The following is a 27341-nucleotide window of genomic DNA, read 5'->3' as shown; positions in this document are numbered from 1 at the left end:
CTCGTGCTGGCGAGTGGCCGGCCTCATGGCACTAGTCCTGACCTCTCACTGGTGGCTCACAGACTTTCAGAAAGACAGACGCCAACTCTTTACTGCTCTGCAGACACTCTCCCCCTTGTGCCCGGATTACTCTTCCAAGGGCAGTGGTTCTTGCAGCTCCACGGGGAGGACCCTGGGAGAGGAACGCTTCAAAGACTCACTGTTTAATGAGCCCTCCCCACCCTTCTCTTTCCTTTCTTCATCTTTCCTTCTTTTTAATCTGCTGTGGTTTGGATCCCCGGTTGCCAAATACATTTTAGAAGATATCGTCTATTCTGAACCACAGTTTTTAGAACATCAAAAAGCTTTTAGGATATTTCACCACTATTTGGCTCATTTCTTGGCCTCACTTGTCAACAGATTTAAATAATTGTAGATACGAGGAGTTTCTGTGAAAAAAAGTCTCTTCTCTCCCCTGAACCTATTTCTGCCTCATTTCTTTGTTTTGCAGCAGAAAAGTCTCCTTTTGCTCCCTCTCTTTTAAAATTCATAATTCAAAGACCCAAGCCTCTTGGCTAGTGGGTGCAAATTTGGCCACATTCTGCTGTATCAGTGATACCTCCTGCAGAACTGGGTACCTCCTTTCCCATACAGAGTTCCTCCATCACATAAACTCTGGTGTACACTCAACACCCCTTCACACATGCATAGACACATGAGCATGCACACAAACACAAGCAACATGCAGGCACCTACATGCAAGTGCAGGCATGCTCGTGTGCACACATACTCATTACTGAGCATCCATGAGAGATTTTCCCATAGTTCATGCATCTGCATCAGTAGCAGTTGCCACAGGTAGCCATCTTGCAGTTACTTTATCATTCAACCAAGCTTTATGTAAAGCATACTGCAGACCAAATACAGGTCTAGGCTCCAAGGAAACCACAGTGATGAGTTCCTGCCTTTGTGGAGCCTATTTTCTAGAATAGCACCGCTCAGTAGAAGCTCCCTCAATAAGGGCAATGTCCTGCATTGCTTAATACAATAGCCACCAGCCAGGTGTGGTTACTGAGCACTTGACATGTGGCTGGTGCAAATGAAAACTGGAGTTTAAATTGTATTTAATTTTAATTAATATGAATTTAAAGAGCCACATGTGGCCAGTAGCTGCTATATTAGGAGAAAATGGATAGATACTCTCTCCTCCTTCTTCCTCTTTACTTATATAAGTAAATTTTGAATATTAAAAAGTACTATCTTAAAATCTCCTGCATGACTCTCATCAAAAAGAACACAAATAACAAATGTTGGCAAGGATGTGAAGAAAAGGGAACCCTCATACACTGTTGGTGGGAATGTTAATTGATACAGCCACTGTTGAAAATAGTATGGATGTTTCTCAAAAACTAAAAATAGAACTGCCATTTGACCCAGCAATTCCACTCCTGAGTATATTTCTTTAAAAAAGCAAAACACTAATTTGAAAAGATACATGCACCCCAATGTTCATAGCAGCATTATTTCCAGTAGCCAAGATATAGAAGCAACAGATGAATGGATAAAGAAGATATGCTACACACACACACACACACACACACACAATGTAATATTACTCACCCATAAAAAGAATGAAATTTTGCCATTTGCAGCACCATGGATAGACTTGGAGGGTATTATGCTAAAGTGAAATAAGTCAGAGACAGAAAGAAAAACACTGTATAGTATCAATTATATGTGGAATCTAAAATATACAACAAATCAGTGAGAATACCAAAAAAGAAGTAGACTCACAGAGAACAAATTAGTAGTTACCAGTGGGAGAGGGAAGGGGGAGAGGCAAGACAGGAGTAAAGAGATTAGGAGGTACAAACTATTAAGCATAAAATAAGCTACAAGGATATATTGTACAATGTGGAGAATATAGCTATAACAACTATAAACAGAGCATAACCTTTAATAATTGTGAATCACTGTATTGTACACCTGTAATTTATATAATATTATACAGCAACTATACTTCAATTAAAAAGAACTTTGCAGATTAAAAAAAACATTTAAGCCCTTTTCAGTACCAAAATGAATTTCAAACCATAAATAAAGCCCATCAAGAAGCGGAAAAGAATTCCTCTGCTGCTCCAGAGAGGAAAGAAGCAGGAGGCCCGTGGGAGGTTTCCAGACGGGAGATGGACGTGGCTTACGCAAGGCAGGGAGAGGTGGAAGTGGTCTGATACTGGTTTATTTTGAAGACAGTCAACAGGATTGCTGGTGGATTAATTTGAGGGTGGGATGAAGAGCATTTTGGCCCAAGTGTGCCATGATAGAGCCGTTGGTGGAGATGAAGAACTTGAGAAAGAGGGGAAAATCAAGAACCTGATGTTCAGGGACGTCCCTGGTGGCCAAGTGGCTAAGACTCAGCACTCCCAATGTAGAGAAGCCTGGGTTCGATCCCTGGTCAGGGAACTAGATCCCACATGCCTCAACTAAAGGTCAGCATGCCACAACTAAGTCTTGGCACAGCCACATAATTAAATGAACTTTCAAATAAGAGTCTCATGTTCAGCTGAACATGTCACTTTGGGTGTAGTCAGCAAAACGACACACTTCTCCCTGCTCTGCTGTGTCCATGTCCCATCCTCAGCAGTGCCTTGAAGGACCCGTACCTACTGCTGAGGAAATTGCCCAGCAGGAAAATGCCTTAGAGTGGCCAGGGTTCTGGGTTCACCGGGGGCAGGGGGGATGCCCCACTCCCAGGTCCCGCTCAGGTTTGTCACCTGACCCCCTAAGCAGATAAGTGGGCCCCCACGCCCCACATGGTTACTCTTGAAAGTAATCCTGTTAATTCTACCTTGAGACCTCTCTTCAGTGGGACTCGAGCCCAGGCCAGCGAGAGGGACAGAAGGGGATATGCCATCTGCATCTCTTCTCCCTGGATGTCGGCTATCCCTGTTTCAGAACCCGTCTCCCCACTCCGGTAGACACATGATGAAAGGCTCTCCTCTGCAGAAGTCCATGCATTCAGACACTCAGCATGGTCCAGCCCATCACTTCCCCTGTTGGGGTTCTATTAACATACCCCACCTCCTTATAAGCAAATTGTTCTTCTTTAGTCAGTAAGTCATGTCCGACTCTTTTCCACCCCATGGACTGTAGCCCGCCAGGCTCCTCTGTCCATGGGATTCTCCAGGCAAGAATACTGGAGTGGGTTGCCATTTCCTTCTCCAGGGGATCTTCCCGACCCAGGGACCAAATCCTCATCTCCTGCATTGGCAGGTGGATTCTTTACCACTAAGCCACCTGGGAAGCCCCAAATTGTTCCTGAACTCCTAAATTAATATTTGTTTAATTAAATTCCATCAACATTCTAACAAAATTTTATTTTGCAGATGATTCTGATTTATGAGAACTGATTTACGTTAATAGGTGATCAGAAAAAACCTAGAATTGTTTGACAAAAGAAGAATGATAAAGAGGAACTCTACCCAATACTAAAACATTCTCTAATCTATGGGGAAAAAAATTTAAGTGAAGCATAAGTGGAAGGTTCAATAGCTAGATAAGAGATATAGAGCAGATATAATTGAGAAATACCCTATAAAAATTTAATGTATGACCAGGGTGGTTTCACAAATTAGTGAGAATACAAAAACACTATACATGCTACTAAGATCATTGATAACTTTCTAGAAAAATGGTTAGAATTGTATCTCACAGCTTACCCCAAGATCAGTTCAAGTCCGGGTGACTTAAATATAAAAAAATAAAGCCAAAACACTCTAAGAAAACATAGAATAATAGGTCTCAGCTATCAAAGCAAGGAACCACTTTCTAAAATCACTGTGAAAAAGATGGATAAATTTGCCAGCTAAAAATTAAAAATTCTCTACCTGTAAAACATGAAAAATAACCATAAGCAAAACTAAAAGGTAAACGACAGACTGGGAAAATTTGCAACAAACACAGAGAAGTACTAATATTTTTAATATGGAGGTAACACTTGTAAATTAATAATAAAACCACTGGGCATCACAATACAAAAATGGCATAAATCCACAATTCACAAAATACAAATGGCAAGTGAATCTTTGAAAACTGTTCATCCTTATTAGCAATCAACAGGAGCACCAAAGCATATTAAAACAGTTTTCCCATATCTAATCGGCAGGGCTTTTAATGGTAATATTTCATGTAATCTCAGTGGTGATTCAGGCACTCATTCACTGCTGGGGAAAAGGCCAAATGGAGCAAAACCTTGGCCATAAGAGTCAAGAGAATTTAAAATGTCGACAGCCTTGGACCCAGTGCTTTTATTTCTAAGCATTCATCCAAAGCTCGTTATCAGAAGTAAGGACTAAGGATGTTGACCGCAGTTTTGTCAAGAAGAGTCAAAAATTAGGAATAAAAGTCCAAAGGCAAATCCATCATGTGTGGTGTATCCCTAAAATGTAATATCATGCTTTAATCATTCTCTTGCTCAATGTTTGTAAAAATGGGAAATGTTCAAGGGAAATGAAGGAACTGTGATATCTGGGATGATGTTTTTCTGTATTATACTTTGATGCATTTTCTGTAGTGATACTCCTTTTATGATAAGAAACAAAAACATTCATGTCCATTTTCTAATGCCCATATACATGCCACTCGCCAGCCCCAGATAAACATCTTGTTTCTGATGCCGCATCCGTAAGAGTGACTTGCGAACCCAGCCAGCACTTCGCCGACAGGGTGCCCCCCGCCGCCCTAGCCTTCGTGAGATCACAGCACCTTTGCTGCTTGCCTGTATCGGTTGGTCTCTAAACATGAACGAGTGCCCTGCGTCTTCATCTGTTTGTTCTGGGCTTGTTCCCACTGTCCTTCCCAGAGAACGGAAGAGAAGAAGAAAGTGATCCTTCATGTTTATGAGCGCCTGCTCTCACGCCATCTGTGCTTACCTGGGTGTCTGCTTTGGGTGCCAGTTGGGGTGGGTCACAGGAGCAACTTGGAAAGTGTTGCTGGTTTCTTTTGTCTTTTTGAGGAAACTGACGCTGTCTTTGTTTTTGTCCCATAGGTATGATGCTGCCTCTTGCGTTCTGCCGTTGGAACAGTTAGTTTTCTGTGCTGAAATCATTTTGGGAAACTCAAGCACTAGACTTCAGCGTTCAAGGGAAGCCAAAGCCATTGGAGGGGGCAATAAAGCCAAAAACTTTTTATCTGAGTAGTTCCAAAAATTTCACTGCCCCTTCCCCACCCACCCCCATCCCCCAAATAAGCCATTGCACACAGACAGGCAGCATGGCAAGCAAACGAAAATCCACCACCCCGTGCATGGTTCGGACATCACAAGTGGTAGAACAAGATGTGCCCGAGGAAGCAGACAGGGCCAAAGAGAAAGGAATTGGCGTGCCACAGCCTGAAACGGCCAAGGATACTTGGGCAGCGGAACCTGAACACTCTTCCAAAGAAAATGAAGTGATAGAGGTGAAATCTACAGGGGAAAACCAATCCAAAAAGCTCCAAGGTGGTTACGAATGCAAATACTGCCCCTACTCCACGCAGAACCTGAACGAGTTCACGGAGCACGTTGACATGCAACACCCCAATGTGATCCTCAACCCCCTCTACGTGTGTGCCGAATGTAACTTCACAACCAAAAAGTACGACTCCTTGTCTGACCACAACTCCAAGTTCCATCCCGGGGAGACCAACTTCAAGCTGAAGCTCATCAAGCGCAATAATCAGACAGTCTTGGAGCAGTCCATCGACGCCACCAACCACATCGTGTCCATCACCACCAGCGGCCCCGGAAGCGGGGATGGTGACGCCGGGATCTCAGTGAGTAAAACCCCCATCATGAAGCCAGGGAAACCAAAAGCCGATGCCAAGAAGGTGCCCAAGAAGCCGGAGGAGGCCACCCCCGAGAACCATGTGGAAGGGACCGCCCGCCTGGTGACAGATGCCGCTGAGATCCTCTCGAGACTCGGGGGCGTGGAGCTCCTTCAGGACTCGCTAGGACACGTCATGCCTTCTGTCCAGCTCCCACCAAATATCAACCTTGTCCCCAAGGTCCCCGTCCCGCTGAACACTACCAAATACAACTCTGCCCTGGATACCAACGCCACCATGATCAACTCCTTCAACAAGTTCCCCTACCCAACCCAAGCAGAGCTGTCCTGGCTGACGGCGGCTTCCAAACACCCGGAAGAGCACATCAGAATCTGGTTTGCCACCCAGCGCTTAAAGCACGGCATCAGCTGGTCCCCGGAGGAGGTGGAGGAGGCCCGGAAGAAGATGTTCAACGGCACCATCCAGTCCGTCCCCCCGACGATCACCGTGCTGCCTGCCCAGTTGGCCCCCACGAAGATGTCACAGCCCATCCTCCAGACGGCTCTCCCATGCCAGATCCTCGGCCAGACCAGCCTGGTGCTGACTCAGGTGACCAGCGGGCCAGCGACCGTCTCCTGCTCCCCCATCACACTTGCTGTGGCTGGAGTGACCAACCATGGCCAGAAGAGACCTCTAGTAACTCCCCAGGCTGCCCCCGAGCCCAAGCGCCCCCACGTCGCTCAAGTGCCAGAGCCCCCACCCAAGGTGGCCAACCCCTCGCTGACCCCAGCCAGCGACCGCAAAAAGACCAAGGAACAGATAGCGCACCTAAAGGCAAGCTTCCTGCAGAGCCAGTTCCCCGACGACGCTGAGGTCTACCGGCTCATCGAGGTGACCGGCCTCGCCAGGAGCGAGATCAAGAAGTGGTTCAGTGACCACCGGTACCGGTGTCAACGGGGCATCGTCCACATCACCAGCGAATCCCTCGCCAAAGACCAGCTGGCTCTCGCTGCCTCCCGCCACGGCCGCACATACCACGCATACCCAGACTTCGCCCCACAGAAGTTCAAAGAGAAAACCCAAGGTCAGGTGAAGATCCTGGAAGACAGCTTTCTGAAAAGCTCTTTCCCAACCCAAGCAGAACTGGACAGGCTGCGGGTGGAGACGAAGCTGAGCCGGAGAGAGATCGACTCCTGGTTCTCAGAGAGGCGCAAGCTTCGGGACAGCATGGAGCAGGCCGTCCTGGATTCCATGGGGTCCGGCAAGAAAGGGCCAGACGCGGCGGCCCCCAACGGTGCTCTGTCCAGACTTGACCAGCTCTCCAGTGCCCAGCTGGCCAGCTCTCTGCCCAGCCCCTCACCAGCGATTACAAAAAGTCAAGAACAGGTTCATCTCCTGAGAAGCACGTTTGCCCGAACCCAGTGGCCGACCCCGCAGGAGTATGACCAGCTGGCGGCCAAGACCGGCCTGGTGCGAACTGAAATCGTGCGCTGGTTCAAGGAGAACAGATGCTTGCTCAAAACTGGAACCTTGAAGTGGCTAGAGCAGTACCAGCCACAGCACGTGGTGGACGATCACGGCTATGACACCCCGTCGAGGAAAGTGGTCAAGACCGTCATCACCGAGAACCCGAAGAATGGGAGTGAGGGGGGTCATCAGTACTACAAGGACCCCAAAAAGCTCTGTGACGAGGACCTGGAGAAGCCGGGACCCAGAGGGAAGGCAGGTGGCGAGCAGGTGAAAGACAATTTGCCGGCAAAGCCCTCGGAGGCCACGTCGGACAGGTCGGAGGGCAACAGCCGGGACGGCCAGGCCAGCGACGAGAACGAGGAGTCGGGTGTCGTGGATTGGGTGGAGGTGACGGTTGGAGAGGAGGACGCTGCCTCCGACAGGTCAGACAGCTGGAGTCAGACGGCAGCGGAAGGCGCAGGGGAGCTGGCTGACTCGGACTCGGACAGCGGCCCGGCGGAGGCCAGCCAGGCCTAGACAGGTAATGCCACCTGTTCCCCGGGGAGCCGCGGAGGGGTGCTGGGCTTCCTTCTGTCTATTGACTGTGTCGATACAGTTATCAGGTACAGAGCTGTTGACACAGATGATGTGTTCGCCTCTCAAGCTCTTTTAAAACAAAGGAAGAAAAACAGGGGTTGGCAGATTTTACATCCTTATTTGCAAGGTGGTGCCCAAGTGGCACAGTGGTAAAGAACCTGCCTGATAACACAGGAGACATGAGATGTGGGTTTGATCTCTAGGTCAGGAAGATCCCCTCGAGGAGGGCATGGCAACTCACTCCAGTATTCTGGCCTGGAGAATCCCATGGACAGAGGAGACTGGCAGGCTGCAGTCCATAGGGTCATACAGAGTCAGACACGACTGAAGTGACTTAGCACACACACAGACACGCTGGTTGTCGGAAACATCACTGCCTGTGGCCTTTGGGCATCTGTCCATTCTAAAGTCTGGTAACAAGGTGACGCGACACAAGGCCTGTTTTGTGTTCGCTGCTATAAGAAACAAACATAAATGATATGTCTTTTCTTTTCCCTTTTGGATTTTTTTTAAGAGCTAAGTGTCCAAGTTTGCTGAATAAAAACTTGGGATTGTTTCCTCTAACCTGGAAGGTTTTGAAAGCCCCTGGTGTTTGTGTTGCGGTGGCTAAAGGCAGGTGCCCCTGTGTGTGTCTGATTAAGTAACCCTGCTTGTTGCTGCGCTGATGGGGTCCCCAGAACCCCTTCCAATCTGGACGAGACTGGTATAAATTAGGTCTGTGGAGCCACAGAAGCCTGGGTAGGGAGGTTACCATGGTTACTAATGGCCATGTCATCCACATAATGGGACGTGCCACCGAGCCCTTGGTGTGTGTGCTTCACCGAGGTCTGTGCAAATCAGAACCTGAGTTAAGTTTAGAAAAGGGGCGGGGGGTGGGGGGGAGGATAAGGAGGGAAAGTTCTACCTTGGCCAAAGCCAGTGTATGCCAAGGGCAGCTTAGGACCAGCATGGAGATGCAGGATTTACAGTCTGCCTGGGCTGACTTCTCCAGAGGTCACTCAAAAGGCAACAGACACTCCCCGCCCCCACCATGTCATCTTTAAACATAATGAAAGGTAGAACCTCCAGAATGATGGATAAGGTCCCCAAGAGAGCCTTGGAGAGTACCATACCTCTTTATTTATGAACTCAGACAACTTTGGCCAGCCATGTCACTCAGTTCATTTATCCAGTCATAAAACGAGGCACCTGGCAAGTAAAGTCCTCTGGAAACCTTATTTTAGCCGGTCCCATCAGCTCTTAGAAGAGCAATTTAACGAGAAGCCAAGCACAGAATGCCATCGTGTCTTTCTCCTTCAACTTTTCAGGAGGAAGTGGTAATATGTTGGGGGTGAGGAAATGGCGCTGGTGATAGGAAGGGGTTAAAGGGCATCATCCATGGTGCCACCTCCCCATCTCCCTCTGGCCATTTTCTTGCTTCTCATAAGACCCTGCTGGGACTTCCCTGGTGGTCCAGTGGTTTCAGACTCCCACGCTCCCAGTGCAGGGGGCCCAGGTTCCATCCCTGATCAAGGAACTAGATCCCACATGCCACAACTAAGAGCCTGCATGGCGCAACTAAGACCCATCGCAGCCAAATTAAAACATAATAATAAAATAACAAATTAAAAAAAAAAAAAAGATCCTACCAGTCCAGCTCATATCTCCCATATTGAAATGAAAGAGCAATTTTTTTTGTCCAATCAGATTCTGTGTGAACGCTTCTAGTTTGCCCTAGATTCCTAATGGTGCATAAACATGTCTACACGATGCCTTTTTCCTCCTACCACATAGTAGACAGCTGGGTTCAATTCAACTTCACAGATACACTCTGAGCACCTGCGGTGTGCAGAAAACCGCTGTAGGCGCTAGAGAGAACAGGGTGACGAAGACAGAGTTCTCATTGCCCTGGAGCTTACTCAACCAACAACAGAGGAAATTACTCTTTCCTTTATTCGCCAGGGTGTTCTGTTGTGTGACGGAGACGAGCACAGCCGTGGGGGAGCACAAGGAGGGGCACCCAGGCTAGGGGTCAGGGCAGGCTTCCTGGAGGAAGGGACAGCTGACTCAGCTGATAGGAAGGAATTAGCCAAGTGCACAGACAAGAAGGGCTTCCCAGGTGGCGCAGTTGGCAAAGAATCTGCCTGCCAATGCCAGAGACGAAAGACACGCGGGTTTGATCCCTCAGTCAGGAATATCCCCTGCAGGAGGAAATGGCAACCCACTCCAGTATTCTTGCCAGGGAAATCCCACAGAGGAGGCTGGTGGGCTACAGTCCATGGGGCCGCAAAGAGTCGGACATGACTGAGCGACAGAGCAGCAGCAGGAACTAGCCATCTCCCTGAAAAGGACAGGAACACACAGGAACATCTTTTTATTTATGGCGAACACCACAAGAGTATGCTAGAAAATATCCCTAAACGAGATGCTAAGATCTACTCAACACCGGAAGACACCTGATATCCCTAATGGGCCTCCTGATATTTTTCAGACACCACTGTTTTAAGAAAGGGGCCTCAATCTGGCTGCTGGCGGTGCCTGAAAGTTCTCCCGACAAGGCACCCCTTCGAGGAAGCTTTCCACCTCAAAGGGGGGAAAAAAAACCTCTCCAAAATTACTTCACAGCTTTTATGAACCAAACACAGAGGTCTCTTGAAATTCATAAATATTCAGTGATGTCTTTATTTAAACACATATTTATCTAGGAACCTGCAGTTGAGTGCAATTGCCACACATATAATCCTAGAAATAATGCATGGTTTTGATTTCATTAAAAAAAAATAAAAACTTGGGTAAGCAGCTGAGAGCTGATTCTAGGACGGGATTTCCTCTGTGGGAGTGAGCATCCCCCACCACCACCACCCCGCCCCCAGCCAGTTCCTCAGGCTGAAGCTTGGCAAGGCTCAGGATAGTGTCTGACTGTCCAGGCTCACCTGGCCCTGAGATTAGACGCAAAGATAAGGAATCCTTCCCAAGCCGTGAATGGGGTCACCTTGATTCAGTCTCTGGATCCATCCATTATCAAGCCATTCATTGAGAGACCTGTTCCCATAAGAAGCCAAAAAAGAAACTCCTTTCCTAAAAATGAGTCAAAATACTTGAGCCAAAGATTGTCAGATGTATGCCTTGATGTTCGGCCAGACAAAGTAGCCCAGCTCTACTTCCATGAAGAATTTCTGTTTATTTGTATATGCCATGTGCTCAGCACTCTTGCCAGCACATCTATTAAGTCATTTAAACTTCATGACAACCCTCTGAGAGAGGTATGGCTCTTTCCTCATTTTCTGCCACGCTATATCGCTTCAGTTGTGTCCAACTCTTTGTGACCCTATGGACTGTAGCCCACCAGGCTCCTCTGTCCATGGGATTCTCCAGGCAAGAATACTGGAGTGGGTTACCATTTGCTTCTCCAGGGGATTTTCCCGACCCAGGGATCGAACCCACGTCTCCGTATCCCCTGCATTGGCAGCTTCTTTACCACTAGCGCCACCTGGGAAGCCCAAGTGTCACTCAGCTGTGTCCGACTCTTGGCAACCCCACGGGCTGTAGCCCGCCAGGTTCCTCTATCCATGGAATTCTCCAGGCATGAATACTGGAGTGGGTAGCCATTCTCTTCTCCAAGGATCTTCCCAACCCAGGGATCAAACCCTGGTCTCCCGCATTGCAGGCAGATTCTTTATTGTCTGAGCCACCAGGGAAGCCCATTTTACGGGAGGCCAAGCTAAGGCTCAGAAATGCTCGCCCTGGTTTCCTCAGCTAGTGACTGGTGGAGCCTGGAGACCCCCTGCTCACACTTCAGTGCACCACCTCGCCAAAGTGCACAACCATCACCGCCCGGGCTAGACCAACAGGTGTGGTCATGTCTTCATTCTATACGGAACTGAACACTAGTACACAACTATTCACTCACTACTTTGCTGCCTCCTGATTTCTGCCAATTTCCATCTCCTGAGAATTAGGGATGGCTTTGGGGAAGAGGTAAATTCTGTGAAAATGTCAGAAAAAAAATTATTTTCCATAGTTCAACTTGCTTAAAATATTCAAGGCTGCCAAGACTTGGAGCCTAGCTACAATTTAGGATCCAGGATATGTATGCCCCCATAATCTGTTCAGATTAGCCATCTAAATACAGATGTGTGAACGGATGGATGGAGAAGTGAAAATTTGTAATTAACTATTTCCCTGTCTCTCCTCTACCAGATCCTTGAAGACAGGCACCATTCCCAATTAATCCCTGAATCCCCCCCAGTGCCTGATTCAGAACAGATGTTCTACAGTGGTTTATTGAACCAACCTGAGAATTACTACAGAGAGTTGGCCTCCAGTTATCAGGATCTGGTATTTCAGTCCTCTGCTTCTCCTCATTCTTTTTCCCATCACTCACTAGTCCCATCAGATGACAGCCATCAGGGGAGAGGAACTGGGGACAGTTTGCTTTCCGTGTGTGAGCAGCTTGAGGGAAAGGTCTGTTGGAGAATCAGTCACTAGCTATTTACTGGGTGATGCTTTTCATGGACTGTACATTAGCCTCACTGCCCTGGTACCTCATGGAGAGTTAACTGCTATCACTTCCTTTTATCTAATTCCAGAGCTTCTCACACTAGGAATTTCCCCTGCACTTTAGGCAGCTTGTAGCAACTTAAGAACATAATGAAATCAAAGCCCCTCATTTTTCAGAGGAAGGATGCTGGCCCCAAGGAGGAGAAATAACTAGCCCAGAGACGTTCACAGTAAGTGCCTTGGCTCATTCATCCACCAGTGTTTGTGGAAAGCCCGCAGTGCCAGGCTCCAGAAGGCTGTGGCACTCAGCGTGTCCCTGCCCTCATGGAGCCCATGTGCTGTGTGCTACGTCATTTCAGTCGTGTCCAACTCTTTGCAACCCTATGGACTGTAGCCTGCCAGGCTCCTCTGTCCATGGCATTTTCCAGGCAAGAATACTGGAATGGGTTCCATGCCCTCTTCCAGAGAATCTTCCTGACCCAGGGATCGAACCCACATCTCTTACATCTTCTGCATTAGCAGGCAGATTCTTTACCACTAGTGAGTGCCACCTGGGAAGCCCCAAAGCCCATAGTCTTTGACCAAATAATCTTCCATCAAACAAAAAGGAAACGCTGCCAGGTGACAAGATTTTTTGAAGGAAAGGTGCATGGAACTGTGAGACTATAGAGCAATTAGACCTGATTTAAGGGATTAGGCAAGGTTTCTCTGAACAAGAAGTGGATGAATTGAAATCCAAAAGGTTAAGTAGGAGTTGGCTGGGCAAAGAGGAGAAGCTGTCCAAGCAGAAGAGACAACAGACTCAAAGACAACATACTCCCTGAAACAGGAGGGAACTTGGTGCGTCAGGGAACCTGAAAGGTGGCTACTGTGGCTATGACTTGCCTGAGTTCACACTTCGAAGAAGCGCAGGAGTAAAAAAACGGAATGCTAGGTGGGGTCACATATCATCAAATTATCCCTTGAAACTCCTCTCACTCACCAATAAAGACTATATGTGATTCTGTGCGTATGACCCAGTAGACAAAGTTTGAGACCCTCTGTAATACTTAAGGAAGGAGCGAAAGGAAAGTCATTGGGCTTTCCTGGTGGCTCAGTGGTAAAGAATCCACCTGCCAATGCAGGGGAGACAGGTTCAATCCCTGGTCTGGAAAGATCCCACATGCCGCAGAGGAAGTAAGCACCATGCACCAAAACTATTGAGCCTGTACTCTAAAGCCCAAGAGCCGCAACTACTGAAGCCGGCGGCCCTAAAGCCCATGCTTTGCAGCAAGAGAAGCCCACGTGCAGCAATGAAGACCCAGTGCAACCATAAATAAATAAATCTCTTTTTAAAAAAAGAAAAAAAAAAAGGAAAGTCATCTTGCAGATGTCTAGATGTTGTTGAGAACTTTCTTCCCTGGTTGTAAATGGAAGATGGGTGGTAGAAAATTCTAGAACACCCACATGCCCATACATTTGATTCCTTTTTATGATTAAAGTCTCTACAGCCTTAATACTCACTGTATTAGTCAACTAGGGCTGCCAAAACAGCAGAGCATTGACTGAGCATCTTAAAGTACAGAAATCTATTTTCTCACAGTTTTGGAGGCTAAAAGTTCAAGATCAAGGTGCCAGCAAGGCTAGTTCCTGACACGACCACTCTCCTTGGCTTGCAGACGGCCACCTTCTTTGTCCTCATGTGCCTTTCCTTTGTGCATCTACCCTCTTGCTGCCTCTTCCTCTCTTATAAGGATACCCATCCTGTTGGATTGGAGCTCCACCCTTACGACTTCCTTTAACCTTCATTACCTGCCAACATAGGAGACGTAAGAGACAGGGGTTCAATCCCTGGGAAGATCCCCTGGAGGAGGAAATGGCAACCCACTCCAGTATTCTTGCCTGAAGAATCCCATGGACAGAGGAGCCTGGCAGGCCATAGTCCAGAGGGTCACAAAGAGTTGGACACAACTGAAGTGACTTAGCACAGCATGTACACACCTCCTTAAAGGCCCTGAATCTCCAGATACAGTCACCCTAGGGATTAGAGTTCAGCATAGAACTTGGGGTAGGACACAGTTCAGTCCACAGCACTTACCAGTAGACTTGTCTGTTGTTATCAGGACCAAGTGAGATAATATAAGTGAAAGCCCCAGTATAGGGGCGTGGCCTTGGCATCAGCATCTGCTCAATGAACACAACTCAGAAATTGCACAGTCTTCTGCATGTGGAGAACTTGGCCGTCTTGTGTTTCCAAATTGACTGTTTCAGTTGGGGTCCCACTAGTACAAGCCCATGCTTTGGGGTGTTCATGGCACCTGCATCTCAAGGTGGGGATAGGGGGCAGAAGCAACAAGGGGTGACATTTGCTGAGCACTTACTATGCCAGGCACTGCTCAAGCACTTTATGTGTGTTAACTCAACAACTCTCCATAGACATTATTTTCATTGTCTGATGAGAATGAGTCACAGACAAGTAACTGGCCCAAGGTCACTGAGCTAGAAAACAGTGGAGCTGGAATTCAAACCCACACTTGTAACTGTGTCGAGAGTCTGCCTGCTGAGTTTAAAATAGGATTCCAAGGAATTTCCCTGGTGGTCCAGTGTTAAGATTTCACTGTCCAATGCTGGGGACTCAGGTTCAATCCCTGATCAGGGAACTAAGATCCCACCTGGTGCAGGGCAGCTAAGCTCACATGCCACAATGAGAGGAGCCCCCTTGTGCTTCAACAAAAAGACCCAGTGCACCCACACACAAAAAATAATGCATAAATAAAATATAATTCCATTTGCTCAGATTCTTTGAGTTCCACAAGATAATATCCACTGATGGAAAAGGAGCAGGAAGACCCAGTGGACCCTGGTTCCTTCTGCCTTTGAACATCTCCAAAAGCAGGGAGCTCTACCTGGTGTACAAGTCTGTGCAACAGGAGGTCCCCAAACCGCTTCAGAGAAAGAGCCTTAGCCAGACGTCCAGAGTTGACCAAGGCCGAATGTGGGTTTCAGTTTGGGATAGTGCAAAATTTCCTGTATCCACTGGGAAATGACTTATTCTGTTTCTTTGTCATCCATCCCCCCCTCCCAGTAAAAGAAAGTTGGATTCAGAAATGTTATTGAGCTAACAAATCACAGCCACACTGCTTGTGTTTCTGTCTCAGGGACTGCAGCGTTCTCTCTCAAGTCCACGGGGCCCAGGGGGCATCCCTACAGGGAAAATTAAGGAGAAATAGAAAGCTGGCACATGGGAAAAGAATTCTAATTGTTTCATGCTTCCCAAAAGGCAGAGTAATAAGGAAACACATTTTGCTAAAGAATTAGATAGTGCTTTTTAACATTCCAAGGTGTCCCCAAGATAGAAAGGGACAGCCGTGGGAGGCAGTGGGTCCCCCCATCCTGGGCAGTGTTCAGGGAGAAGTGCGACATCCACTCAGTGGAAATGTTTGAAGAGTGGCCACAAGGGGCCCAGTGACCTTGCAGTTTCCCCCACAGCTGCGATCTGACGCCCTGGGACTAAGTGACTCATCGGACCATTGGTTCTCTGCACGGGTGAGTGTCCCTGACCAAGTGATAAGATTCCAGGCAGTAGCCCAGGGACTTAGCAAGAGGCCACATAAGTAAAGATCACTGTTGTTGTTCAGTCACTAAGTGGTGTCCAACTCTTTGCAGCCCCATGGACTGCAGCACACCAGGCTTCCCTGTCCTCCCAGAGTTTGTTCAAACTCACGTCTATTAAGTTGGTGATACCATCCAACCATCTCATCCTCTGCCGCCCCCTTCTCCTCCTGCCCACTCTTTAAAAAATCAACAATAAATGAAATGTGAACTTTGTCACCGATCTTGTCTAAGCAGCCACCTCTAACAGTACCGTGCTCTCTTCCTGTGTTTCCTTCATTAACGAACATTTGAGTATCCTCTGTGAGCCAGATGCTGTGGTGGGAGAGATGGGGGTGGGGCAGGAGGTAGCAGTGAACACTGTGGACATACGACTCATCAGGCAATTTGAAGACATCGTGATGACAGCTGCACTGGGCAAGCCCCAGCAAGGGAACATTTAACAAGGCGAACTGAGCGTGTCTGGGAGCAGGGCCTTCTGGGGAAGCGGCCTGCCGCGGGAACAGTGGCACTGCCCAAGGGACAAGGCCCCAGGGCTGGGCTGTGTGCCCTCTGTGTCCGGTATCTTCCAAGCCTTACTCGAGAGTGCTGCCAGCTCCCACAGCCCAGCTCCTGCCCACCATGACACACCCTGGGAGAGGTCAAACGAGAACTGAAGCCCAGCGGTTCCAAGAGCCAGGCCCAGAGCCACCCACAGACATCTGGGAACATTGCAAAAACCAAAAAACAGTGACGTTGTCTCCCCTTCTCCGGGTCACCCTTTGGCCTTGCAATCTGGTTTTTGTGGCTTTTTTAATGGTCTTGTTCAGCATTTATTTTTCTTTATTAATACATAGTTGGAGGATTATACACGTTCATACCCATAAGATAGGGAAAAACACATTGTCATAAAAGAAATGAAATATGATTCAAAGAAATAGAACATCCCATGCTCTTGGATTGGAAGAATATTGTTAAAATGACCACACTACTCAAAGCAATCTACATATTTAATGTGATCCCTGTCAAAATACTCATGACATTTTTCACAGAACTAGAACAAATAATCCTAAAAGTTATACAGAACCACAAATGACTCAGAATGGCCAAAGCAACCCTCAGTTCAGTTCAGTCGCTCAGTCATATCCGACTCTTTGTAACCCCATGGACTGCAGAATGCAAGGCTTCCCTGTCCATCACCAACTCCCAGAGCCTGCTCAAACTCATGTCCATCAAATCAGTGATGCCATCCAACCATCTCATCTGTCATCCCCTTCTCCTCCTGCCTTCAGTCTTGTCCAGCATCAGTGTCTTTTCCAATGAGTCAGTTCTTTGCATCAGGTGGCCAAAGTATTGGAGTTTCAACTTCAGCATCAGTTCAGTTCAGTTACTCAGTCATGTCTGACTCTTGGTGACCCCGTGAATCGCAGCACGCCAGGCCTCCCTGTCCATCACCAACTCCCGGAGTTCACTCAGACTCACGTCCATCCAGTCAGTGATGCCATCCAGCCATCTCATCCTCTGTCGTCTCCTTCTCCTCCTGCCCCCAATCCCTCCCAGCATCAGAGTCTTTTCCAATGAGTCAACTTTTCGCATGAGGTGGCCAAAGTACTGGAGTTTCAGCTTTAGCATCATTACTTCCAAAGAAATCCCAGGGCTGATCTCCTTCAGAGTGGACTGGTTGGATCTCCTTACAGTCCAAGGGACTCTCAAGAGTCTTCTCCAACACCACAGTTCAAAAGCATCAATTCTTCCGCGCTCAGCTTTCTTCACAGTCCAACTCTCACATTCATACATGACCACAGGAAAAACCATAGCCTTGACTAGATGGACCTTTGTTGGCAAAGTAATGTCTCTGCTTTTGAATATGCTATCTAGGTTGGTCATAACTTTCCTTCCAAGGAGTAAGCATCTTTTAATTTCATGGCTGCAGTCACCATCTGCAGTGATTTTGGAGCCTCAAAAAATAAAGTCTGACACTATTTCCACTGTTTCCCCATCTATTTCCCATGAAGTGATGGGACTGGATGCCATGATCTTCGTTTTCTGAATGTTGAGCTTTAAGCCAACTTTTTCACTCTCCTCTTTCACTTTCATCAAGAGGCTTTTGAGTTCCTCTTCACTTTCTGCCATAAGGGTGGTGTCATCTGCATATCTGAGGTTACTGATATTTCTCCCAGCAATCTTGATTCCAGCTTGTGCTTCTTCCAGCCCAGCATTTCTCATAATGTACTCTGCATATAAGTTAAATAAGCAGGGTGACAATATACAGCCTTGACGTACTCCTTGTCCTATTTGGAACCAGTCTGTTGTTCCATTTCCAGTTCTAACTGTTTCTTCCTGACCTGCATACAGATTTCTCAAGAGGCAGGTCAGGTGGTCTGGTATTCCCATCTCTTTCAGAATTTTCCACAGTTTATTGTGATCCACACAGTCAAAGGCTTTGGCATAGTCAATAAAGCAGAAAGAGATGTTTTTCTGGAATTCTCTTGCTTTTTCCATGATCCAGCAGATGTTGGCAATTTGATCTCTGGTTCCTCTGCCTTTTCTAAAACCAGCTTGAACATCAGGAAGTTCACGGTTCCCATATTGCTAAAGCCTGGCTTGGAGAATTTTGAGCATTACTTTACTAGCGTGTGAGATGAGTGCAATTGTTCGGTAGTTTAAGCATTCATAGGGGGACAAAAAAACAAAGCTGAAGGCATAACCCTCCCAGACTTCAGACTATACTATTGATACAAAGCTAAATAATCAGAACAGCATGGTATTGACACAGAAACAGACACACAGATCAATGGCACAGAATAGCCCAGAGATAAACTCACATACCTATACTCAATTCATCTTTGACAAAGGAGGCAAAACTAGGCAATGGAGAAAAGACAGTTTGTTCGGCAAGTAGTATTGCAAAAGCTGGACAACTGCATGTAAATCAGTGAAGTTAGAACACACTCTCATACCAAACACAAAAATATACTCAAATGGTTTAGAAATCTAAATGTAAGATATGACACTATAAAACTCATAAAAGGGAGTATGGGCAAAATATTCTCAGACATAAATTGTAGCAATATTTTCTTAGTTTCCCAAGGCAAAAGACATAAAAGCAAAAATAAATAAATGGAACCTAATCAAACCTAAAAGCTCTTGCACAGCAATGGAGACTATCAACAAAACAAAAAGGGAACCCCCTGAATGAGAAAAAATATTTTGCTGATTGTGCAATCAACAAGGGGTTAATATCCAAAATATACAAGCAGCTCATACAACTCAATATCAAGAAAACAACCCCATTGAAAAATGGGCAGAAGACCTAAATAGACATTCCTCTAAAAAAGTCATAGAAATGGCCAACAGGCACATGGAAAGATGCTCAATATGCCAATTATATTAGAGAAATGCAAATCAAAACCACAATGAGGTAACATACCTGTCAGAATGGCTATCATGAAGAAGTCTACAAATAATAAATACTAGAGAGGATGTGGAGAAAAGACAACCCTCCAACACTGTTGGAGCACAGGAATGTAAATTGGTATGTAAATACGATGGAAAACAAGATATTCCTTAAAAATCTAAAAATAGAACTACCATATGATCCAGCAGTCCTGCTCTGGAAAAGATGAAAATGCTAAAAGATACATGCACCCCCGACATTCGCAGAAGCACTGTTTGCAGTAGCTGAGACATGTATACAACCCACGTGCCCAGCGACAGACAGCTGGCTTAAGAAAATGTGGCGTGTATATGTGTGTATATAACTCAGCCATAAAACAGAATGAAATATTGCCATTTGCAACAACAGGGATGAACCTAAAGATTATTAGTAAAGTCAGAGAAAGATAAATATTACATGATATCACTTATATGTTAAATCTAAAAAATAACACAAATTAATCTATATAAAAAACAGAAACAGATCACAGACACAGAAAATAAGCTCATAATTACCAAAGGGAAAAGAAGAGGGATGGATAAATTAGGAGTATGGTATTAACAGATACACATTGCTATATATAAAATAGATAAGTGAAGATATACTGTATAGCACAGGAAGCTCTAATCAATATCTTATAATAATCTATAATGGAAAATAATCTGAAAAATAGTATATATATATATATAGGATCACTTTGCTGTATACCTGAAACTAACAGAATACTGTAAATTTACTTCCATTCTTTTTAAAAAATGCCAGATGGAGAACCACATTAATATTGAGGTTTATCTAAAAGGCAAATTTTTACCAACATGACACTGTAAAGCAATTTTCCTCCAATTAAAAAATAAAAAAACAAAAGGCAACTTTCTACCAGTCACTTAGAGACAGGGTTCAGTTTTCTGTAGGAGAGACAAGATGTGTATAGCCTCACACACACAGGTGAGTTCACGTACCCCTAAGGCCATAGGTCTGCACCTGGCTTTCCTCAAGGGAAAATGAAGCAGGACAATATTTCTGGAGCCCCTGTATGTTTTGCACACCTCATCTGCAACCCTCCCAGCAGCTGCTTGGTTGTGGATTGTGGAAATGAGGCTCTGGGAGGCTAAGCAGCTGATCTCAGCACACAGCTCAGAAATGGCTGGCCCTGGACCCGGTTTTCTCTGACTCCACGATTCTTTCCACTCTGCTCCACCGTGGGCACCCGCAGTCCTGTGCGGAGCTGGCGTTCCTCAGCCTGGTGGGGAATACAAACAATCACTCTTTTCCCACCTTGGGCCTTGTTTTCTGGAGTCTTTATTTATTTATTTATTCTTATCTTGACTGTGCTTGGGTCTTCCTTGTGGCATGTGGGCTTAGTTGCCTCACCAGGGATCGAACATGAGTCTCCTGCATCAGAAAGCAGAGTCTTAACCACTGGACCACCAGGGAGGTCCCTCCTGGAGTCTTGAGAGCTGTTCAGATGGACATTCAGCCAGAAGCAGCCTCCTTTCCAAAGGCGATAAAAGACCCCGTTTGCTGGGGGAAAGCTGTTGTTTGCGGAGCACAGCAAGGAGCTGACTGTGGCCTACATACCCGTCCTGGGTGTGTGTTTGCATGGTAACAGCAACAAGGCATGTGGTCCTCTCTGGGTGCCCGGGGCTGCCCAGCCCCCATCTTTTTTTTTTAATTGAAGGATAATCGCTTTACAGAGTTTTGTTGTTTGCTGCCAAACATCAGCATGAGTCAGCCACAGGTATACATATCAGCCCGTGTCTTTGAAGCAGACCTGCACTTTCCTGTCACCTTGTGGCTCCGTGCAGGCAGCATCTGTGCACAAGGCAAGGAGACCAGACCCAGCTCAGGTGTTGGGAGAGGCAGTTAAAGTTGGATTGGCCCCAGGGGAATCCAGCCTCCACCACTTACCACTTGCCTGATGTCATTTGCTCACTAAACCCCATCTCTTCACCGCAGAGCAGGCCTACCTCTGAGGTTACCAGGTTACCATAAGGAGTAAATGAAATGACCCCTGTTGGCACTTAGTATCAGGCCTGGCTCATAATAAGCATGAGATACATTTAAGCTACTCTCACTGTTGTCGCAACCATGATTGTTATTACTTTTGACTCTGCTGCTGAGCAGTTATGTGACCTGGGGAAATCACTTTTCCTCCCCAGGCTTCCTTTTTTTTCCCTTGTGAAAGGAGTAATGTTGGCAGCATCACCTGCCAACATCATAAGGATCCCTGTGGCTTTTACAATTTTATGTCTTTTCCTGGATCCCTTTTGGGTGGTAACAGATCCCAAGGACACCCCTGGAATCTGATTTCATTCACAGACAGTTTCTTTTACAAGTTTTTTTTTTTTTAATTGAAGGATAATTGCTTTACAATATTGCATTGGTTTCTGCCATACATCAACATGAAGCAGTCATAGGTATACATATGTTCCCTCACTCCCGAACCTCCTTCCCACCTCCCCCCGCTTCAGGCTATTACAGAGCCCTGGTTTGAGTTCCTTGAGTCATACAACAAATTCCCATTGGCTATCAATTTTATATGTGGGTAGTATACCGGCTCCTTCCTCCCCTCTGCCTTCCCGTGTTACAAGTTGATTTCTTAACTGCAGTATTCAGCCTTACTATCAGGAGTACTGATGAAATGTGGGTACCTTTGACATCCAGGCGTTGGGAATGACACAGTATAGATGATCTGCTGATGCCTTTGGCTGAGAAGTCTGGTCTTCTTGCTCTTGGTTCCCTGCACACACACACACACACACACACACACACACACACACAGGCTTCTCAGGGCCTTCTCAACCAAAGAAATGACCACGCAATAACAAGCTGTGACACGGCCTTACCAGGGACGAGGCAACGAAAAAGCCAGTGGCTTCAGGAATCTGCAGACCTGATCCCCTTCCAGCCTTTCATGGAATACTGACTGCACACTTCACAGCCCCCAGCCCACCCTTGGATTCCCTGGCTCCCCGGAGCCCACAGTGGAGATGGAGTTCTGTCTTGGTTTGCCAAGGCTGCCATCCAGTACCACAGACTGGGTGGCTTAAACAATAGGAATTGATTCTCCCACAGTCTGCAGACTAGAAGGCTGGTGTTGGCAGAGTTGCCTCCTTCTAAGGGCTGTGAGGGAGCGTGTGTTCCTTGCCTGTCTCCTAGCTTCTGGCGGGTTGCTGGCAGTCCTTGGTATTCCTTGGCTTCTAGATATATCACCCCAGTTTCTGCCTTCATCTTTCCGTGATGTTCTCCTTGTGTGTCTCTTTATGCACAAAATTCCCCTTTTTATTAGGACAGCAATCCTGTGGGATTAGGCCCCTCCCTGTAGACCTCATTTTAATGGTTATCACCTCCATAAAGGAATCTCCATATAGTTACATTCTTTTTATATGTATATATTTGTTTCTTTATTTGGCTGCATCAGATCTGCACAACTACATCAATTGTGGTGTGCGGGCTCCAGTGTGTGCAGGTTCAGTACTTCCGGCACATGGGCTTAGTTGCCCCACAGCTAAGGGGCAATTGTGGAATCTTAGTTCCCTGATCAGGGATCGAACCCTCATCTCCTGCATTGGAAAGCGGATTCTTAACCACTGGACCACCAGGGAAGTCCCCAAATAGGGTTACATTTTGAGGTATTAAGGGTTAGAAAGTCAACATATCTTTAGGGGTAAAGAAGAGACAGTTCTACCCATGAGAAGGTCCTTGGACTATTTTCATTACTTCAAAGTCTGTAAGAATTAAACACTTCTCCATGCTGACTCTTAATAAACACTATTAAGAGAACAGGCTCTGGAAATTGCCTGAGCTGGAATTTGGGTTCTTCCGCTTTCTAGCTGGGTGATCTTAGGCAAGTTTTTCAGCTTCTCTGTGCTCAGTTTCCTTACCTGTAAAATGGGAATAGTAATTATATCTACACCTCTTAGGGTTGATAGAAACATTAAAAAAATACATTTTTTTCTCTTTTTATTTTTTAACTGGAGTACAATTGCTTTACTGTACAATTAAGTGAATCAGCTTTGTACAATAGAAACTAACACAGCATTGTAAAGCAATATTCCAATTTAAAAAATTATAAAATTTTAAACATAAAAATAAAGAGATAAAAAGACACTTTAAATTTCTCATCTTATGTATTACCATTATATATACTATCATATTTGGAAAGGGCTTCATCTAACAAATACAACACAAGGATATATAATACACATGCCAGACACTATTTTAAGTGCTGTTTTATATATCAGCTTCTCATCACAACTACTTTACCAGGTGGATGCTATTACCATCCCTGTTTTACAGGAGCAAAACTAAGCCCTAGAGAGACTGTGACATGTGTATGGCCCCGTGGCAAGTATATAGAGAAGTGTTAGTCACTCAGTCGTGTCCAACTCTTTGTGACCCCGTGGACTAGGGCCCTCTGGCTGGGCTCCTCTGTCCTTGGAATTCTCCAGGCAAGAATACTGGCATGGGTTGTCATTTCCTTCTCCATACAGAAAAGTCAGGACCAAAATCCAGACTTGTCTGATTCTGGTGTCTTTGAGGAAGCATGGTGACTGGCTGCCTATCCAGGAACAAGAAAAGGGTCTTGTCATGATGAAATGAATCACCTCCTTCACTTGCCCAGAGAGTCATCCTGTTTTCAAAGGCCTTATTCTGAAGGCGCTTACCATAATGTCAGACCATGCTCAGGACACACACTCATTTCTTTAAAACAGGCCCCACATGTGAAGGGCATCTGTCGTCCTCTGACCCCAAGATGACTTGGGAAGTGTCTCCCCACGACAGCCAGGAAGAGGCCACCTCCCCACCTCACTCTGATGCCTTGCATGCAGGGAATGATGGTCATCTCCCTGACATCTTGCCTCTCTGGTCTTGTGTCGTCCTTCTAGGGAAGTCCATCAGAACTGCCGTGCTGATGCAGGGAATAATCTGTCTTCAAAGAAAGAAGAGAACTTCTCTCCCCGGCTGAGGGCCGCCCTGGCCTGAGACTCCAAGTGGAACGACTTCGCTGCGTGTGCCTGCCGCTGCCTCTGCGCACACGCACCTCCCCGAGGCCCGGTGGGAACTGCTCCTAGTGCCAAAGTCCTACTACTGCGTTTTCCACGGGTCCCTGTAAATAGCTGGCTCCTGCGCCCAGGCCCCCACCTCTTGCTATACTGGAACCAATTTGTACAACATGGGAATTTTGTTACCTTTTTAACCGAGGGCAACTTCCTTTTCCAGCTCTACCATTGTAAGGTCTTTTTTCCAGGAGGGAGGGCTGATCACATGTGCTTTTCTTTTTTTTTCCTTTTTTATTTTTATTAATTTGGGGGAGGGGGGGTGTTAGCATTAGTGCCATTATATCTACTGGATTTTAGGTAGGGCGAGTTCGTTTTTAAAGATAGTTTGCAATTTGCGAGATTTCTTCCGGGGAAAAGGGCTGGGATTCAGGCCTCTGTCTGAGCTTGGAGAGGGGTTTACACATGACAGATCTTCCAAATCAAATCCATTTCTATAGTTCTTCCCCAGCTGCCTTTGGGGGTCCCTGTTTAGCCAGGCACAAGGCTTTCTGAACTGCCCCAGGCCAGTCTGGTTTTTTCTGATGGCCTGGCCTCTGAGGTCAGACCTTGGGCCAGGAGAGCTGGGTGGCAGGTGGCTACCCTCTGAGCCCCTTTTTAGAAACCAGCAGAAAGGGCTCACAAGTGCATTAGCATTATCATTAATTTTGTAAAAGTAAAACAAAAAGAGATTGTGCTATCTAGATGGTACAAAGATGAACAGCTTTGGTTTTCATTTCTGTTCCTAACTGCCTTTTCTCAGTGTGGTATTGGACAAGATTTCAGCTTGAAGCTTCACCACGAATTGATTTTTTGTTTGTTTTGTTTGTGTGTTTGTTTTGGGCCAATTTTAGATTCATGAGTGCACTTTTTTTTTCCTCAGTTAGTCCTAACTTCTAAAGAAGAAAAACCAAGAGACACATCCGGTGTAAATGTTGCAATATAAATTGTGTTTGCAGTCCCTTCCCCCCATCCCACTGCCCCCTATTTGAGTACACTGCACAAATAAAATGTTAGGGAGTTTAAAAAAAAACAATTTTTCTAACTTGTTGCTCATTTGTTGTAACTCAATAAAGCAAAGTCTAAACATTTTTATAACCTTTTCCTCTGTTCCTGGTTCTTCATTGCTGTCTGGCTCCCAGGGCACAGCACAAGGGTTCCAGCTCACCCACCCCACCCCCGATTCAAATCCATTATGGCCACATTCCTCATCTTTCGTCCTGCCTCAAGTGAGGTCATCGCAGGGTTTTTGGCGTAGAGGGGACTATAAAAACCAGGGGTCAGTGTCAATGTGGGAATCGTCATCGCATCTCTGTGACACAGAGAAGTGATAGGCCTACACTTCTCCCGGGTTTTCATAAATAGAGTCACAAAATACTGCAGAGGGGACTTTCCTGGTGGTCCAATGGCTGAGACTCTGTGCTCCCAATGCAAGGGACCCGGGTTTGATCCCTGGTCAGGGAACTAGATCCCACACGCCACAACGAAGATCCAGGGCAGACAAATAAACATTTTGTTCAAAATTAAATTAAACATTTAAAAATGCTGCAGAGCACGGGTGTGGGAATGAGGCCTGTAGGCCACTGCTGCCTCTTGGGTGACCTCAGGTAAGTCACTTCCCTCCTGGGCTGCTGGGGACCAAGATAACTGCCGTTTCTCTCAGAAGGTCAACTTTTGTGTCTCTGCCCAGGTGAGGTTTAAGGAGCGCCTCACTGTTCAAGGTGACCCTCATGTAGGCCAGTGCCTTTCAAGCTCAAACAGGCTGCAGAATCACCTGGAAGTCTGGTTAGAGTTTCTGATTGAGTAGGTCTGGGTGGACCAGAGAACACCCATTGCTCCTGGGTGAGGCTGATGCTGCAGCTCTTGGGCCTCATGTTAGGGATATGTGGTCTGGATAAGCGTTCCCTAACCTTTTTGGCGCCAGGGACTAGCTTCCTGGAAGACAATTTTTCCACAGACTGGGGGCTGGGGGAGGGGTGGTTTTGAGATGATTCAAGTGCATTACATTTATTATGCACTTTATTTCTATTATTATTACATCGGCTCCATCTCAAATCATCAGGCATTAGATCCTGGAGGCTGGGGACCCTAGATGTTTCATCTTCACAGGGACTTAAAGACTTTGGGCCAGTTTATCTACCCCTCCTCTAAACTCTACTATCTTCTGCCAAAAAAAAAACAAAAATAAAAATTCATTCTGTACTTTCCTTATTCCAAAAAAAAAAAATTGAAAAGTGGCTGTAATTGGCTCATCTCCTGGTCCTGCCCTGCTGTTCCTGTCTGTGCTCTGAGCAGTGGACCATCCACAGCCTCATCTCCTCATGCTGTCCTGTCCTTCCAGCCCATTAATGAACATCAGCCCAAGCGCCCCCCTCCGGCTTCTCCCTTGGCAGTCAGCTGCCTTCCCATCCCACTATTCACCACCCTTGCCATTCAGCTTGGCACTCTCAAGCAATTTAATTCTCCCAGCAAGGCAGCTCACCAGGCTCCCCCGTCCCTGGGATTCTCCAGGCAAGAACACTGGAGTGGGTTGCCATTTCCTTCTCCAATGCATGAAAGTGAAAAGTGAAAGTGAAGTCTCTCAGTCGTGTCCGACTCTTAGCGTGTCCGACTCCTACCAGGCTCCTCCATCCATGGGATTTTCTGGGCAACAGTACTGGAGTGGGGTGCTATTGCCTTCTCCCAAGGCAGCATGAGATGCTATCAAATGCCTGAAGAAACCAAAGGGAAAAGCCTGCCAGAACTTTTGTCTTTTTGTATTTAATTTCTGCACCAAAGAGAAAGCCTTGCTAATTGATTGCAATGAAAATACACAGGGCAGACGGTTGTGCTCTTTGAAGCACTCAGCAAAATATGTCAGGCTATGTGTTCCCCCCTGGGAATGACTAAAGGGTGGCAGAAACTAGGAGAAAGGTGGTTAAGGGGAATAGATGGACAGGTGGGGTGAAAGCCATGGAGGGGCGTGAACACCCGCTGTCTTGTCTGCCCCA

The 27341-nt window shown here is 46.4% G+C and overlaps 1 protein-coding gene across 4 annotated transcripts in view; it reads left to right on the top strand.

Annotated features, from left to right (window-relative positions):
- Positions 1 to 25454, top strand: part of ZHX2 (zinc fingers and homeoboxes 2) — a 179631-nt gene extending 154177 nt beyond the window's left edge. For 3 of the 4 annotated variants that reach the window (XM_005215362.5, XM_010811955.4, XM_059893207.1), the window contains 2 exons: positions 5027 to 7771; positions 24202 to 25454. In XM_005215362.5, coding sequence (XP_005215419.2) covers positions 5251 to 7767 — 2517 coding nt within the window. In that variant the 5' untranslated portion in view covers positions 5027 to 5250 and the 3' untranslated portion in view covers positions 7768 to 7771; positions 24202 to 25454. Of the gene's footprint in view, positions 1 to 5026; positions 7772 to 24201 lie in introns of those variants that run through there. The other variant, NM_001206406.4, reaches the window with a different exon arrangement.
- The last annotated feature ends 1887 nt before the right edge of the window (positions 25455 to 27341 follow it).

This window comes from Bos taurus, chromosome 14 (assembly GCF_002263795.3).
Source record: "Bos taurus isolate L1 Dominette 01449 registration number 42190680 breed Hereford chromosome 14, ARS-UCD2.0, whole genome shotgun sequence".
NCBI classification, from domain to species: domain Eukaryota; kingdom Metazoa; phylum Chordata; class Mammalia; order Artiodactyla; family Bovidae; genus Bos; species Bos taurus.
The sequence above is the reverse complement of the archived record's forward strand: the minus strand, read 5'-3'. Positions and strand labels throughout refer to the sequence as shown.